At 33.4% G+C, this 14868-nt stretch overlaps 1 protein-coding gene across 4 annotated transcripts in view; it reads left to right on the top strand.

Annotated features, from left to right (window-relative positions):
• Nucleotides 1-14868, top strand: part of Stxbp5 (syntaxin binding protein 5) — a 168418-nt gene that overhangs the window by 26955 nt on the left and 126595 nt on the right. For 3 of the 4 annotated variants that reach the window (XM_076858163.2, XM_076858162.2, XM_076858165.1), the window contains exons 3-4: nt 6433-6514; nt 10756-10856. In XM_076858163.2, the coding sequence (XP_076714278.1) occupies nt 6433-6514; nt 10756-10856 (183 nt within the window). The remainder of the gene's footprint in view (nt 1-6432; nt 6515-10755; nt 10857-14868) is intronic. The other variant, XM_076858164.2, reaches the window with a different exon arrangement.

The raw sequence follows: 14868 nt of genomic DNA, 5'->3' as shown, positions 1-14868 counted from the left end.
CTTTGATTATATTACAGTGATATTTTTATTTTAACTTTCTAATTTAAAAATAATCCCATGGCTAAATTTCTTTAAGACTTATGCCATTAAAAGTAATCTCTCTCTCTCTCTCTCTCTCTCTCTGTCTCTCTCTCTCTCTCTCTCTCTCTCTCTCTCCCCCCCCCCCCCCGTCTATATATGTGTACACACACACACACACACACACACACACACACACACACATATTTTTTTTCACTGACCTTTTATTTACAGAGTAGTAAGGGAGTTCAGAGTAGCAACACCTTGAAGGCTTACTAGAATATTTAAACAGGCATAAAGCATCCTATTTGCTAAAAGTGTAAGAATGTACTGAAAGGAACAGTAACACAGGTAACTGTTGTTTCTGATGGATTAAAATTGTGCTCTTGGGTTTGTCCTCTGTTTTAACAGGAGGGAACAATTTGCCCTTAAAAATCCTTGGTTTTGAAATAGAATATCTTTTCTAAGTTACCCTCACAGAATAATACTGTAGAATAATTTATTACTCACTTGAGAGTTCATGGAAAATATAGTCATCCTTATGCTTCAGACTTTACAGGGTAAAAATGTGTATTTTCAGAAACTGCATAGAAGTTCTCTGGTTGGTTTTTATTTTAATATACTAGAATCTTCTCTTCCTAGGGTGAAAAAAATTGAATATGTCACTTCAGTAGAGATTAGGATAATGCCATTGCTTTCATTTCTTCTTTTTTAGTTGACAAGAACTGATGAAAAGATACTCTTGAATATCTTTAAATCTTTATAAATCTTAATAATTTACTAAGTATATACTATACCACTCTTGATATTATTACATTCTGCAGAAAAGTAGAGGTTGTCAAAATATGTATGTCATCCATTTTCATAACACATAGTGGTAGTGACAGCAGTGAAAATTTGCCCAGGAGCTGTACTTTCAGAACCTACCACTGCCTGGTCCCTTTGCCTGCTTCCTTTTAGTACTCTTTGATTCTACTTTGCTGACAGTACAGTATAAATCCCAGAAGCTAGGATGAGCAATAAGAGGAACTAGTACTATGACTATAATAGCAATCCAACAAATGATTGGAAGGTAAAATGAATGGGCTAGAAAAATAGTTTCATGGAATTTTAGAAATGTATATTTCATGGAGATATAATGGGCCCTAGAAACAATTTAGATCAATCTGCTGGTAAAGGCAAGACTGTAACATCTTTCCACTATCCCATACTGTTTTTCTGAAAAGTGAACTAATATTAGACCTAAGAAGCAGTGACTAGATAGAAGCATGTGTTTAGAAAAGATCATTCATTCATAAATATTTATTGAGTCTTTTCTAGGCTTTTGGGGTATAAAGAGAGCTCATTACCATGTTCCTATTACTTGAGATTGTCCTAGAAGCTCACTAGCCTATAGGCTGGATCTTAGTGGATAAGCTATTCAGTCTTTTACCATTAAGTATGATGTTAGCTTAGCTGTGACTTTTTCATAGATGTCCTTTGTTACATTGAAGAAGTTTTCTTCTATTCCTGGTTCTATTGAGTGGTTTATCATGAAAAAGGATTTATTTTTGTCTATAAATTTTTATGCCCATTGAAATGACAATGTATTTTTTGTCCTTTATTCTACTCACATAGTATATTTCATTAATCCTGCAAGCTTTTTCTCTTCCCCCACCATCTCTCCCTCTAACATATTGTATTATCTTTAGTAAGATGATGTTTGATATACTAAACTTTTTTTTTATGCAGGGAATTGAATCCAGGACTTCATAAATACTAAGTATGTATTCCACCACTGAACTAAACCCAAGACTCCATTTGTTTGTTTGCTGCTTTATTGCTCTCACATGGCTCTAGTCTCTAAATATTTAGACAAGAAGCGTATGTAAGAAGGTAGTTTGGGGCTGGTGCTGTGGCTCACTGGTAGAACACTCGTCTCCCATGTTTGAGGCCCTGGGTTCGATCCTCAGCACCACGTAAATAAAATAAAGGTATTGTGTCCACCTACAACTAAAAAAAATTGTAAAAAAAAAATGGTAGTTTCAAAATTAGAACTAAAATTGAAATATAGAATTTCATTTTACTTACCATAATGGGACACATTGATTTGTTATTAAAATTAATATTTAATATTAGACCCTGAGCTAATATGAAAAATGAGTGTATTATATTTTTTGATTGGAATATTGTGTACCATTCATATGAGCTTCACAGTACAATAATGAAATACATAAGCCGTTTACCTTAGAAAAAGTTTATTTAGCTCATGATTCTAAATTTTCCAGTCCAAGTTCAGATGGCCACATTTCCATGGGCCTCTCTGCTGGATGGCAATAGCAGGGAGTATGTGACTGATCAGACCTCTCATAAGCCAGAAAGCAAAAAAAAGACTGAGAGACAAAGGTTCCACTATCCCTTTAAGGGCATGACCCCAGCTGCCTAAGGATAACCACTTACTTGGTTTATCATGTTTACTTGTTACTAAAAGTTACATTTGGTCCAACTTTATAGTATTAGAACAATCTGAGTTTTTTAGCTACTCATATGTAAAATATGGATAATAAATCTCTTCTATGTTCATTCTCCTGGTTTTAAGACAACTTACAGTAAGGTAGGAAGTGACAAATTTACATGTGAAATTCAGCTCTTAGCATACATTCCATTTTTGTATGATAAAGCTTGGTGATTTACACAGTAGGTTATGAAATTAGATTATCTGGGGTCAGTTATCTTAACTAACATACAAATTACCTTGGGCAGTTTACTTATTGTACCTGACTCTTCTCGTTTATTAAAAACAACTTGTCACAGAAGTACTATTGTGAAGTAATACATCCATAGTTATTGACACCTAGCGAATGTTTCATAAATCTCAATGATGATGATAATGGATGATGGATATAAGGATATCCTAGTTCCTCCTTTATCACTCCCTTCCTAACCAGTCTCCCAGCCAACATCATAACAGCAACAACAATAGTCAATTTAGGCAATTGGATACATGTTTATTTTTAAATTGATGTATAGTTCTATAAGTAAACAAGCTTTTTGTTTCTGCTCATCAATGTTGTATACTTCTTCCTGATGGTTCCTACTTAATTTCTAGTTTCATTGTACGTTTTACTTCTATAATTATTTCCCCCTATTGTTTATGTGTTTCAATTAACTAACCTTAACATTCAAAGTCTCTGCTCCCAGTATATTTTAACTTTGGCTTCTGCATCTCCTCTTCATAAGTGTGACTGTTATCAATGATGCTTTTTTGGACAAGGACCATGAATGTAACTGTGCAAGAAGTATCTGCCATATGACATGGGTCAGATAAATTAGCTGGTTCTTCCCAGAAACAAAGATGACTAACAAGATTAGGTAGATATCATAGCTCTGGATAGGCAAGCAGTAGAAAAATTGAGGACACAAAGTTACCTTAGGATGATGGTACCATTTTGAAAAAAATTATATTGGAATTCAGACTTACTAGGTGAGACAGTGTACTAAGATAACATTTATTATTAGCTTTGCCTTATAGTTGATTCGTACATGTATAAAAAGTATATATCAGAATAATATTTCTCCATTTAACAAATATATTTATACCATTACTCAATATGTACTCTTCTTTTGATTCATCTTCATTTTAATGTAAAAAATTTTGGTTTTTCATTTAATTGTAAAGAATGTAGCTATGATATATGGGAATAATATACCAAGCAGATCTTTTTTATAGTTTTTGGCCATTTTCCAATAAGAATTTTAACTCTCAGTGATGTTAGTATTAGGAAGAACCACATGTACCAGAAGCAGTAATCACCGTAGGTGTGAAAGGATGTGAATGTTTGTTTCTGTGGCATGCTGTTTGGTGATCTGATATTCAAAATCGACATTTTCTTATAATGGCAACTTCACTGTAAAATAACATTTAGTTTTAGGTTATACAAAGAACTTGTTATTTAATATTTGTTATTTTAATAAATAACAAATTAGTTTGCTATTAGATTAATAAGTCTCTACTTCACAGATTACAACGTTGAAAGTTACAATAATTCTCATTATATTACAGCAGATAATGGCAGAACTGGCATATGAACTGACTTGAAATTAGAGATCTTCCATTCTCACTGTGTCTCAGATGTTCCTGTGGCACGTAAAATAAATAAATAAGCAAATTAACTAAATAACTGACCTACCCACCCAGACATCTTCTCTGGCAATACGTTTGCAGTGGTTCTCGAATTCTAACATGATAACAAGATTGAGAACTCTGTACTCTATAGTTTGTGTTTTTCCATGCTAAAATTTCCCATCATAACTGTAGTTGATTGAGAAGGAATAACATTTTTTATGAATGCTGAACTTGAATTTCACAGGCAATATCTTTTAAGATATGTTTAAACAATTAAGCTAAAAATAATTTTTTCCACTTACTACAGGATGATTTTTTCTATATTTTTATCGATGCACTATAGTTCTACATAATGGTGGGATTTATTGTTACATATTCATACATGCATTCAACATAACCATATAATACGGCCAATATCATCCCTGAGTATTTTCCCTTTCCTTACTCTTCTCCCACTTCATGATTCCTTTCCTCTACTCTACTGATCTCCCTTCAGTTTTCGTGAGAACCCTGCTCCACTTTTTTTTCCTTTTCCTCTCTAGCTTCCACATATTCAAGAAACATATGGCACTTGAACACCTTAGTTTGGCTTATTTCCCTTTCTGTAAAGCTCTCAATTTCCGTCCATTTTCCTGCAAATGACACTTTCATTTTTCTTTATGACTAAAAAGAACATTGTGTATATATTCCACATTTTCTTTTATCCATTCATCCACTAATGGACACCAAGTCTGGATCCAAATAAACTGGAAATCTTAAATCTGGGCAGTTAGAGCTGTTTTATTCAAGAGAAACAACTCTGAATCCATACTCAAAGGAAAGGTCATGGGCTAACACCAGAAGATTAGTAAAGTGATATATATTTTGTGATAATATTAAGATGAATATATTTTTTATGATTCTCCATAGTAGCTCACAATTTTTACATTAGTTTTCCTGGTCTGCTCAGAAAAATTTAACTAACTCGATTCATGTAAAAAGAATTTTAAAATATAGTCATTGATGCAAAAATAATTTAGCTGAAAAGATTAAAATTAGTCTCACTGTAATGATCTGTCTTGTCACTTGAGAAAAGAAATGTGTGAACAGGCATGTAGACATTTCTCTTGACTTTTGATGTGATTTGCATAGTGCCAATACTAGCAATTTGAAATCTGGTTTCTGTAGTTGCATTTGTGCTGGTGTGTCAAACACTATTACAATTATCAATACTGCTAATAACAGTAATTCTAGGTTTTGAGTATAAGCTAAGCCTACTCAAATTAGTCTGTAAAGTTATGAAATAGAAGTTAATTGTATAAAATAGGAAAAAACCCTACTGAAAATAAATATTACCTAGGAACATGTCTAGAAATCAAATGGGAGAAGCACAAATTGAACCTATGCTATAATTTAATTTTTTATTAAGCCCTAGCTCAATAAAATGTCTGTATTCCTGGATTTGAGTTTATAGAGAGAGTTATAATTTTATTAAATTCCACCAAAGTTTTTTATTTTGGTTACTATTAGTATTTATTAAGTAGTGAAAATTGGATTAGTGTATTAACATGTAAAAATGATCAAGATTATGAAGGTGAAATGTATTTAACTGCACACAGGGGATTCTATTGAGTGTATAGCCTTTTTTGTTCCATTTTAGTGATTAGCATACCTATTATGAATGTAGGGCTAGGAGTACATCTCAGTGGTAGAGTTTGTCCTTAACATGACAGTGACCCTAGGTTTGAGCTCCAGCATGGGAAAAAAAAGTGAACACCTTGTAACCATGTTGCATATTCACATTCCTTCTCTTTTACTTTGTAGTTGTGTGACTTGGGTCAAGTTATGTAATTTGTCTGTACTTCAGTTTCCTTATCATAGGGAATATTAATATATTCTTCCATGGGTTATGAGGATTAAAATATTTAATATTATGAAACATGTTTATAATAATGGGTGGCACATAAAAATGTTTTATAAATGTTTTCTGTTATATGAAAATTTTAAAAGGAAAAAAAAGATTTTGGGCCAGAGTAAAATATTTTAACTATTTATTGTTTTTCCGTATTGCTGAATTTAATACTTCATTTTTTTTCTAGAAGGATCTATTTTCTTATTTCTTTTTAGAACCGTAATCTGTGAGACATCTGATTATCGACAGAAACTAATTAATGTGTAGTAAACCTAACTCTAAATCTCCACCTCAGTAAGTGCCCTATATTTTTAAATATTAGGTTATCAAAATACTTATTAGTTTGTTATAACTTATCAATTTCTCTAAAGAAAAAAGGCCACACATATCAAAAACTCCTTAATGGAATTTATGATAGCTTTGGTCGTCCGGGAGTAGAATGTTATTGCCAACATGACAGTGGAGCTGCTGTAATTCAGCTCCAGTTCCTGATTAATGAGGTTAGTGAATTATCTTAATCATTCCTTTTTATATTTGAAATTGGGCTATATCTGGTCTTTCAGTTTTTTTGTATGCATTCACATTTAAATATTTGAACAAAAATTAATTTATTGTGGGTTAGAGGTAACTGTTATTTAGTTTTAGTCATCATTGTGGAGAGTTGCATGATATATTTCTCAAAATAGAGTTGCAAACAGAATGGAATAAGGTTAAAAATTTTTTTGGTACTAGATGCTGCATTTAATTTTATTTCAGGGATATTTAAAGTTGTATAACAAAGTCTATATTAAAAATTAATAAAATGAGAATACTGTTATAAGTAACAGAATTCCTTTAATGGATTACTTTGACCTTTTGTTTCTTTTTTCTTTTTTCTTTTTCTTTTTTTTTTTTTGTGGTGTTGGGGATTGAACCCAGAGCCTCCCACATGCTAGGCATTGTTCTCCTGATCTGCATCCCCAGCCCTAATGAATTGCTGTGTAATACTACCAGGAAGAAGCCAATTTTCATTTTAAAGTGGATATTGCTTCAAGTTGTGCTGCTTATTTGTTGAAGTAATTGATAATCCCCTTCTTTTTGAATTTACTATGTAGAAAGAGATAGAGTAAACAACATTTTATTAGCTCAGGAAACGCTGTGCTTGCAGATTTTAGAACAACATGAGCAGCTGTGAGAATAGATCTTCACTGTAAGTTGGCAACAGGCAAGGAAAGATGGTCGTAGAAGGAAAGAAGAGAAATTTCTCCAGAAAGAGCTCTGATGAACTCCTTAGATTTGAGGATAGTTTGTGAACATTGTTTTTTCCCCAAATCCTTAAGATACATTGAATAAATTTGTAATGTGTAGGAAAATACATATCTAAATACCTCTGGATTTTGATGAATATTCATGTCAGAATTTAAGAAAGGTTTTCATGGAAGTAAAATTCTAAAGATGACAAAAAATTAAGTAAATCTATCATACTAATAATTTGTAATTGTGTAATTTTTTTTTTTAGGGTCTGAGTGCTATAGATAAGACGATGCCTTCTAGTAAAAGGAGAGTGTGTACTTTATGTATGTCAGATAGCTTTCCAATTGTCATGTTATAGCAGTAGGACCTACATAAAAGAGTTACCTCTCAGAATTTAGAAGGTGGAAAGGACTGGGAGATATGGTTTGATGTATATCTTATTTTGACAGCTATTTTAATCATTCTGAATTGGATGAAAAACTCTTATTTTAAATGAGGAGACTTTAAGATTTCTCATAATAACATAAAGGATTGGGATTGCAAATCTTTTGAAATTAATATAAAAGGTATCTAACTCTTCCTTGACTTACATAGCCCAATCTTAGAAACTGGTGAGGGGCAATGTGGGGTTTAAAGACATACACACTTAGAAGGAGAAACCTGGGACCAGTTGGTACACCAAACTCTGATAGACGAACAAAGACCCAGAGCTAATACAGCAGATTTTTTTATATAGGTTTTATCATCAAAAGATTATTTGTGGGAATGTTTCTGCAAAACAGACAGACTTGAATGTCGCGGCTCTTGTGGTTATCTTGTTATGATCAGAATTCTCTTTCACTGATGACAGGTGTCTGAGTTCAAAGTTAAGACTGATGTAGTTCTGTGCCTTTGCACAGAGCTTCCTCAGGCAGAGCATCATTATAGCAACTAGGCAATCTTATCCTGCAACTTTGTGCAAAAATTCCCAGCACAAGCACAGCCATAGCCACAGCCACAAGGCAGTCAGAGACCATGATGTAAGTCACCACTTTCTGCATCTCCCCCTTTTTTATTTTTTAAACGTAACCTATGCATGCCTACTCTGAAGTACTGGAACTAGAACTTGTCCAACAAGCTTGTAGCTGACCACGAGAAAACAACACAGAATAAAGAGCAAGGAAACAAGTCCTAAGAGATACCATGCAGTATGTTTTAGCATGTTTTATAATTGAAACCATTCAAATCATCTAACAGCTTTTTGTGTAAAACTGGTGGAAGATAACACAGGAATCTTACTTTTTTGCATGACTTGGATGTAACGGTATAGTTGTAAAAGATATAAATTCACATTGTTATGATTCCAAATTCACAATAGATGCATCTTTATCTTTTCCCAGTCCCATTAGGAGATATAGTTTGGGACAGGTGTTAGTTACACAAATAAACTAATAAACGACACGGCATCATGATTGTTGTCTGACCTTAAGACTTTGTATCTGATCACCCAAGACTACTACAATAGCCTCTAAGGCATTCACCTTAGCTTCAAGTTTATTATCAATAGACTGTTGATCCTGGAGGTCTCTTGAAATATTTTGTGCCAAAACATTGGTGATGGGGCGTGCTATCTACCACATTTCCTTTTTTAAAAAAATTAAATATAATCTATTACTTGTCCTTTGTCTTGGTCTTATTCTTCCCTCTGAGTAAGGGAACCCTTACTGCTAGGAGAAATGGGAAATGACAACTCTGGCTCTTTCAGGCTGACAGGGGGCGACATGGGGCAAGCAATTTGGGTTTCCCTTTTTGGAATGTTTTGGGTCAGTCGAAGGGTCTATGGTAAAAGTCTGGTTTGGAAAGAACAGGTTGTAAAGTCATCTGGAGGTGGGTGCTTCTATCAGAGAAACAAGAAGACATGAGTCTTGGAATGAGATTAATACAAAATAAATGAATATGACCATGAAAATAAGGAGTAGCATTTTTTTTTTTTTACAAGAGTAAAAACATTTTTAGATTGTATAATAGCTATGAACCAAGAAACATAATTTTTGCAATTCCAGACCTTTACTTAGCTATATATTATATTTCCTCCTTATTTTAAAATCACTAATCCTTATAAAAATGCCTGTTTCTTTAATTTACTTCAAATGAACTTGAGTGGTTATCCTAACATGGAATAAGGTGAGAGGCAGAGTTTTTTAACTCAAGTGAGGTGGTCTCTTGATAAATCTTAGGTAAGGTGCTTTATTTCTGAAACTAATCCTTATTTCTCCTCAAATATTACTTTATAACATTTTCTTATATCATTTCCTGGGCCTATATGAATCAGTTAACATAATTTCATATTAAACTGAAACATGAATCAAACAGGCTAAGAGAGCTTTTAACCCCATTTGTGGGAAAGTGGCAAAATTTCTTCATATCCCATATTGTCAACCTTTAAATAAACCAGTCTCTCCTTATTGTCTTCCAAAAATGTATTAAAGTGCCCATTCCAAAGTAAAGAGTAACACAAAATTTTACAACTTATGAAAGAGTATTTTTATCTAAATACAGAACATCAAATGACATAAATAAAAATTTAAGTTTGCAAAAGACCAGTGTTACAGACAACTTACCTTCTATTTAAAGACTTGTATTCTTGGGGGACATGAATACATCTAACATAAAAGAAACCAGTAGTAGCTTCACAATTACACCAGTCTACTTATATTAACCAAGTTTAACTTTTAAGAAAAATTTAGAATCCATAGTGTAGTATAATAACCTAAAGTGACAGTTGTTTGTAACTAGAGTTATACAAACCTTAATCCCTTTAACATTTGTTACCCTAAATAATAAAACCCAACAAACAAGAAATTATCTTTTTTCCCATAAATTTTTTTATTTATATATGACAGCAGAATGCATTACAATTCTTATTATACATATAGAGCACAATTTTTCATATTTGGTTGTATACAAAGTATATTCACAACAATTCGTGTCCTTATACATGTACTTTGGATAATAATGATAATGACATTCCACCATCATTTATAACCCCACGCCCCCTCCCTCCCTTTCCAGCAACTCTACCCTATCTAGAGTTTATCTATTCCTCCCATGTTCCCTTCTCCCTATCCCATTATGAATCAGCCTCTTTATATCAGAAAACATTTGACATTTTATATCATATTTTGCTCTGTTAGTCCATAAAATATTTATTGTAGTCACCAACTAATTTATATTCCAATCTCTAATTTTAAATAGCTAAGTCTTAATCATGTATCCTACTATATACTACTACCACACTTTTGTTTCATAAGATATTAAGTTAAACTTGAAGTTATTGAGGTTCAAACATTAAATGACATCCATACACATGTATGTATACTCCAACATCTGCTGTTTAGAATTTGGTGAGGTGAATGTTTCTTAGAAGCAAATGTTTTGAAGTTTAAGAATGAGATACTTTTTAGCAAATGTTTGGTTGCATTAATGTTTATAAGATGTATTTATGTATAAAATATGCTTTTTTTTAAAGGGAGCTCTTGTGAGTGTCTTGGCTGATGACACCTTACACTTATGGAATTTACGTCAGAAAAGGCCTGCCATACTACATTCACTTAAATTTTGTCGGGAAAGGTGAGTATACTCTCATTAAGTATTTAGGACATTTGCTATTCTGTTTTGTTGCATTTTCTTTGAATTTTACTTTTTGATCTTTTTTGTGATGAACTTTATGCATAATCTAAAAACTAATTAAGAAACTTAAAAGGATATACAATGAAAGAAAGATTGCTTCCTTTCCAGATCTGTCTTCCTTCCTAGAAACAAGCATATAAATTTCTTTTGTGTCCCTCTAAAAATACTTACTGTGTATAAAAGCAAAAACCTGTCTGTGACTCTTTTTTTTTTTCATGACAGAGAAGCCATTACAGTATTCCTTTAGCTTGTTTTGTTTATAACATTATCCAGTAGATCCACTTATACTACCACATTTAAATCTTTTGTAGTCTGATTTTTAGTTGTCTGTTGACCTTTATTTTATTTTTGATTTATTTATATGTGGTGCTGAGAGTCAAACCCACTGCCTCACACATGCCATGCAAGCGCTCTACCCCTGAAACACAACCCCAACCCAATTTTGTAATCATTTTTATAACTATGTACTATTCTGTTGTATAGATAATTTATTTATTCAGTTTTCATCAGTGGACATCAGATGATCATTTCCAGTTGAGTTTGCTTTATTTTGATATTATGTTAAACATATTTCTTTATTCATATGTACAAATATATCAGCTAAATTTTTAAAAGAATAAGAATTTGGTCAAAGAAATTTGTTCTAATATAACTTATGAACTTTGGGTATTGATTAAAAGACTTTTTTTTCATGAACAAGCACACATGAAGACAACTTTGAGGCAGTGAAGCCAAAGTTCGGGTATTTGTGGTCAGATTTTATTTCTGTTCTTACTAACAGTCAATGAAAGTGGTTGTGTGTTTAAGCTCTTTATTGCTAGCATTCAATTGCAATCTAGGCCTACATGACAGCACACACTGGTTAATTCAATCAAATACCTATTGAATTTAAAAGGGAAAATATTTAGATGGAAATACAGTAAAATGTGGAATTTCTAAGACATGTTTGGAGGACTTTCGATTAATCAATTTTATAGGTCAGATTTTATAGGTGTTCCCTGCCTCTTTATCCTTTTGGAAATTTAGGAAGTCAGGGAAATATGACCTATAAAATTATAAGTGATAAACCAAATGTATATCATCCTAATGTCTGAAATAAATTGAATCTATTTACTGTTTTACAACTGCCAAAGATAACTTTTCCAACCAACTATCTTTCATCTTTCCAACTATATATTTTGAAATTTATACAGATAATATATGCATTAATGGCTACAATAATTGTCAATATGTTTCTAGCACTTTTCTGAAAAACTACACGAAAACAATAAAATGCTGTCCAGTGACAATAAGAACAAGACAATTTGACTTGCAAGTTTGTTAAAAGATGATGTAATCTAGCTTCTAATTTTTATAGATGAATATTGGATGAAATTGGATGATAGCATATATTCCATGGAGGTTTTTTAAATTTAATATTTATATCATGTTCTATACAGAATGCTTAAAATGTACTCTAAACAACATTAAATGATTAGATTTGTTATGAGGCAAACTCAGAAAAATAAAATAGAATAATAATAAAAGGACTTTTTTCAACCCAGGTTTTTAAAGCATTGTTCCACATGTGTTCTTATAGAACTTTTAAAGTTTTCATTTTTTATACTTCATTGTAGATTCATATGGAACTTACTTTGGCATGAAATAGAGCAAGGATATAGTCCTTCCCCTATAGCTTATGAGACATAGTTTTTTAATATAGTTTTTTATGTTTATGAGTGTGATACTTATGTAGTTGTAGTTGGCATTAAAGGTATATTCTTTTTATCTTTTCCTTCCTGTTTTAAATTTTTTCTTTGGTTAAGGATCAGACTATGTTCCTGGTTTGGTAAAATATAAGTTAGTCCGTGAGGTCAATCTATGAATATGGGCTTCTGTCCCCATTGGCCCTGTAAATTAGGCAAGCTAAAGAGACTTCTAAGAATTGACCCAGTTCAGATTTTTCCAGTTAACACCAGAAGATGTCTACATTATGTGTGTGTGGGGGGGTGGTGGTGGCAGGAGGTTAGGTCAGTAGCAGTTTGCTGTTGGTTTACATCTTGTTTTGTAAGATAAATCATCTGAGTTAGTTGAATCATGTCATTACTTGTAGGAGAAAGTCAAAAGTGAAAGGGAAGTATTAGAAGGAGAGAATGGTGTGGTATGGGAAGAAGAGCAAGCAAAAAATCAAGGTTCAGTTTTTTTCTACTTGCTGGCAGTCAGGCCAACTTCTCAACTTATGGGCAGAGTCCGTTAATCTGTTTACCAGTGGTATCTCACGGCAAGTTCTATACCAGCCTCAAATGGAGTGGAGCATGTGGGGATGGGTTGGCACATCTTGGTCCTAGTATACATCCTCTTGTCAATGTCATACTAACTGCTGGAAATGGAACCAGCTTCTAGCAGAGTAGTCACCTGGTATGTTTTTGCACCCTACCTCTAAGGCATTCAGGTGCTATCTCAAGATACTTTTCATTGTCACAGGCTGGGAACAGGAAAGTGATGCTGTTAGCATCTAGTGGGTAAAGACCAGGGATTCTGCTATACTTGCTGCACTGCCACGGATAGTGGCTACAACAAATAATTATTTGGTTCTAAATACAATTAGTATAAAAGTGATGTTATTTGGTTAGTGTTGTGCTATAGAAGTTCTCTTAAACTGTTGTTCATTGGAGAGATTCTACCAGGAGCTAGAATTGCAGCAAAAGAATATCTCTGATTCCTTGTTTATCAGAGACATGTCCATATTTCTCACTGGGCACAGGAATGGCACAGTATCTTGTCAAAGTTCATAAATATACTCACTGCAGATTATCATGCTAAATATCAGGGGGAGGATCAAACCTCAAGGAGACCCACACTCAGGAGTTGATGATGGTCAGAAATTGAGTACTTCTTACTAATATAGTACTTCTAAAGATGATCTCCAAGAAATTCCAGTAAATAAGGATGGGGAATAGTAAGCCATTCTGTAGGGTGTCTGTAGGCATAGCTTAGCAAACAAAAGCTGCCTTTTCATGAAGTGCACGAAAGTGGCTCTTGTTCTCAGTGGATGAAGCCTTATGGTGTCCACCACTTCCCTTTGGAGTTAAGTTGCTATTAGCCAGGGCACAACTCTGTTGTTGTTTATAATGGTCCTAAAAGTTACAAATGAAACGAGCTAATGAATTTCCCAATTTTGAGCCCTGTAATTTGGTCACTTAATTTGAACAGGAAGTTGGTTCCTATTCAAAGTTCAGCTCCCCTTTGGTCTTCATGAAGGCAGTAGTAAACAAGAGACTGTAGGAGGAATAACTGGTTCTTAAATAACTCCTCTGAGTGAAATTGTCTATAAGGCTACAAACTTGTATGGTAGTGGATGAACTTAAAATGCCAAGGAATGGACCCTGGTACTTCATTGACAAACATTGTTAAATTTTCTCAAGACGATGATTTCTTCCCATGGCTGAAAGAATAAAGTTAGTGTTCAGAGGAGTCTAGTTTTCCTCAATACTTGGCTGCAAGTGGGAAGGGGAAAGGTAGAAAAAGCTTTCCCTCAGCTCTTCAAACTTGTCTATAGTAGCGGTACTTGTTTTGCCCCTTAGCCTGGGCTCTGTGGCATGCAGGGCTTTGAGTAATGCCCTGGTATCTATACTCTGATGGAAGCCTTGTCTCAGAGCAAGTGGAGAACAAGGGGAGTATCCTGTCACCCCTGCCCATCCTTCCTTTCTTCATTTGTGGGAATCCATTTTACTTTTTTTATACCAGTGCTTTATATTCAGTATTTAGATTCTGTTTCAGTTAGGATGTATTCTGTGCTGTGCTATGTCAATATCTCGAAATCTCAGTGGTTTAATACAATGATTTATTTTGGCTTACTCTGTATGTCCTTCCTGGCTTGCTGGAACACTCTTCTCATTGTTGTCTTTGCTCTGGAATCCTAGCTGAGAACAGCCAGTTTTTAACATGTTAAGAGTCACCATAGTAGAGGGGA

This window comes from Callospermophilus lateralis, chromosome 6, assembly GCF_048772815.1.
Source record: "Callospermophilus lateralis isolate mCalLat2 chromosome 6, mCalLat2.hap1, whole genome shotgun sequence".
In the NCBI taxonomy this organism is placed as follows: Eukaryota; Metazoa; Chordata; class Mammalia; order Rodentia; family Sciuridae; genus Callospermophilus; species Callospermophilus lateralis.
Note: the sequence above shows the minus strand (reverse complement) of the source record. Positions and strands in the feature narration are given on the sequence as shown.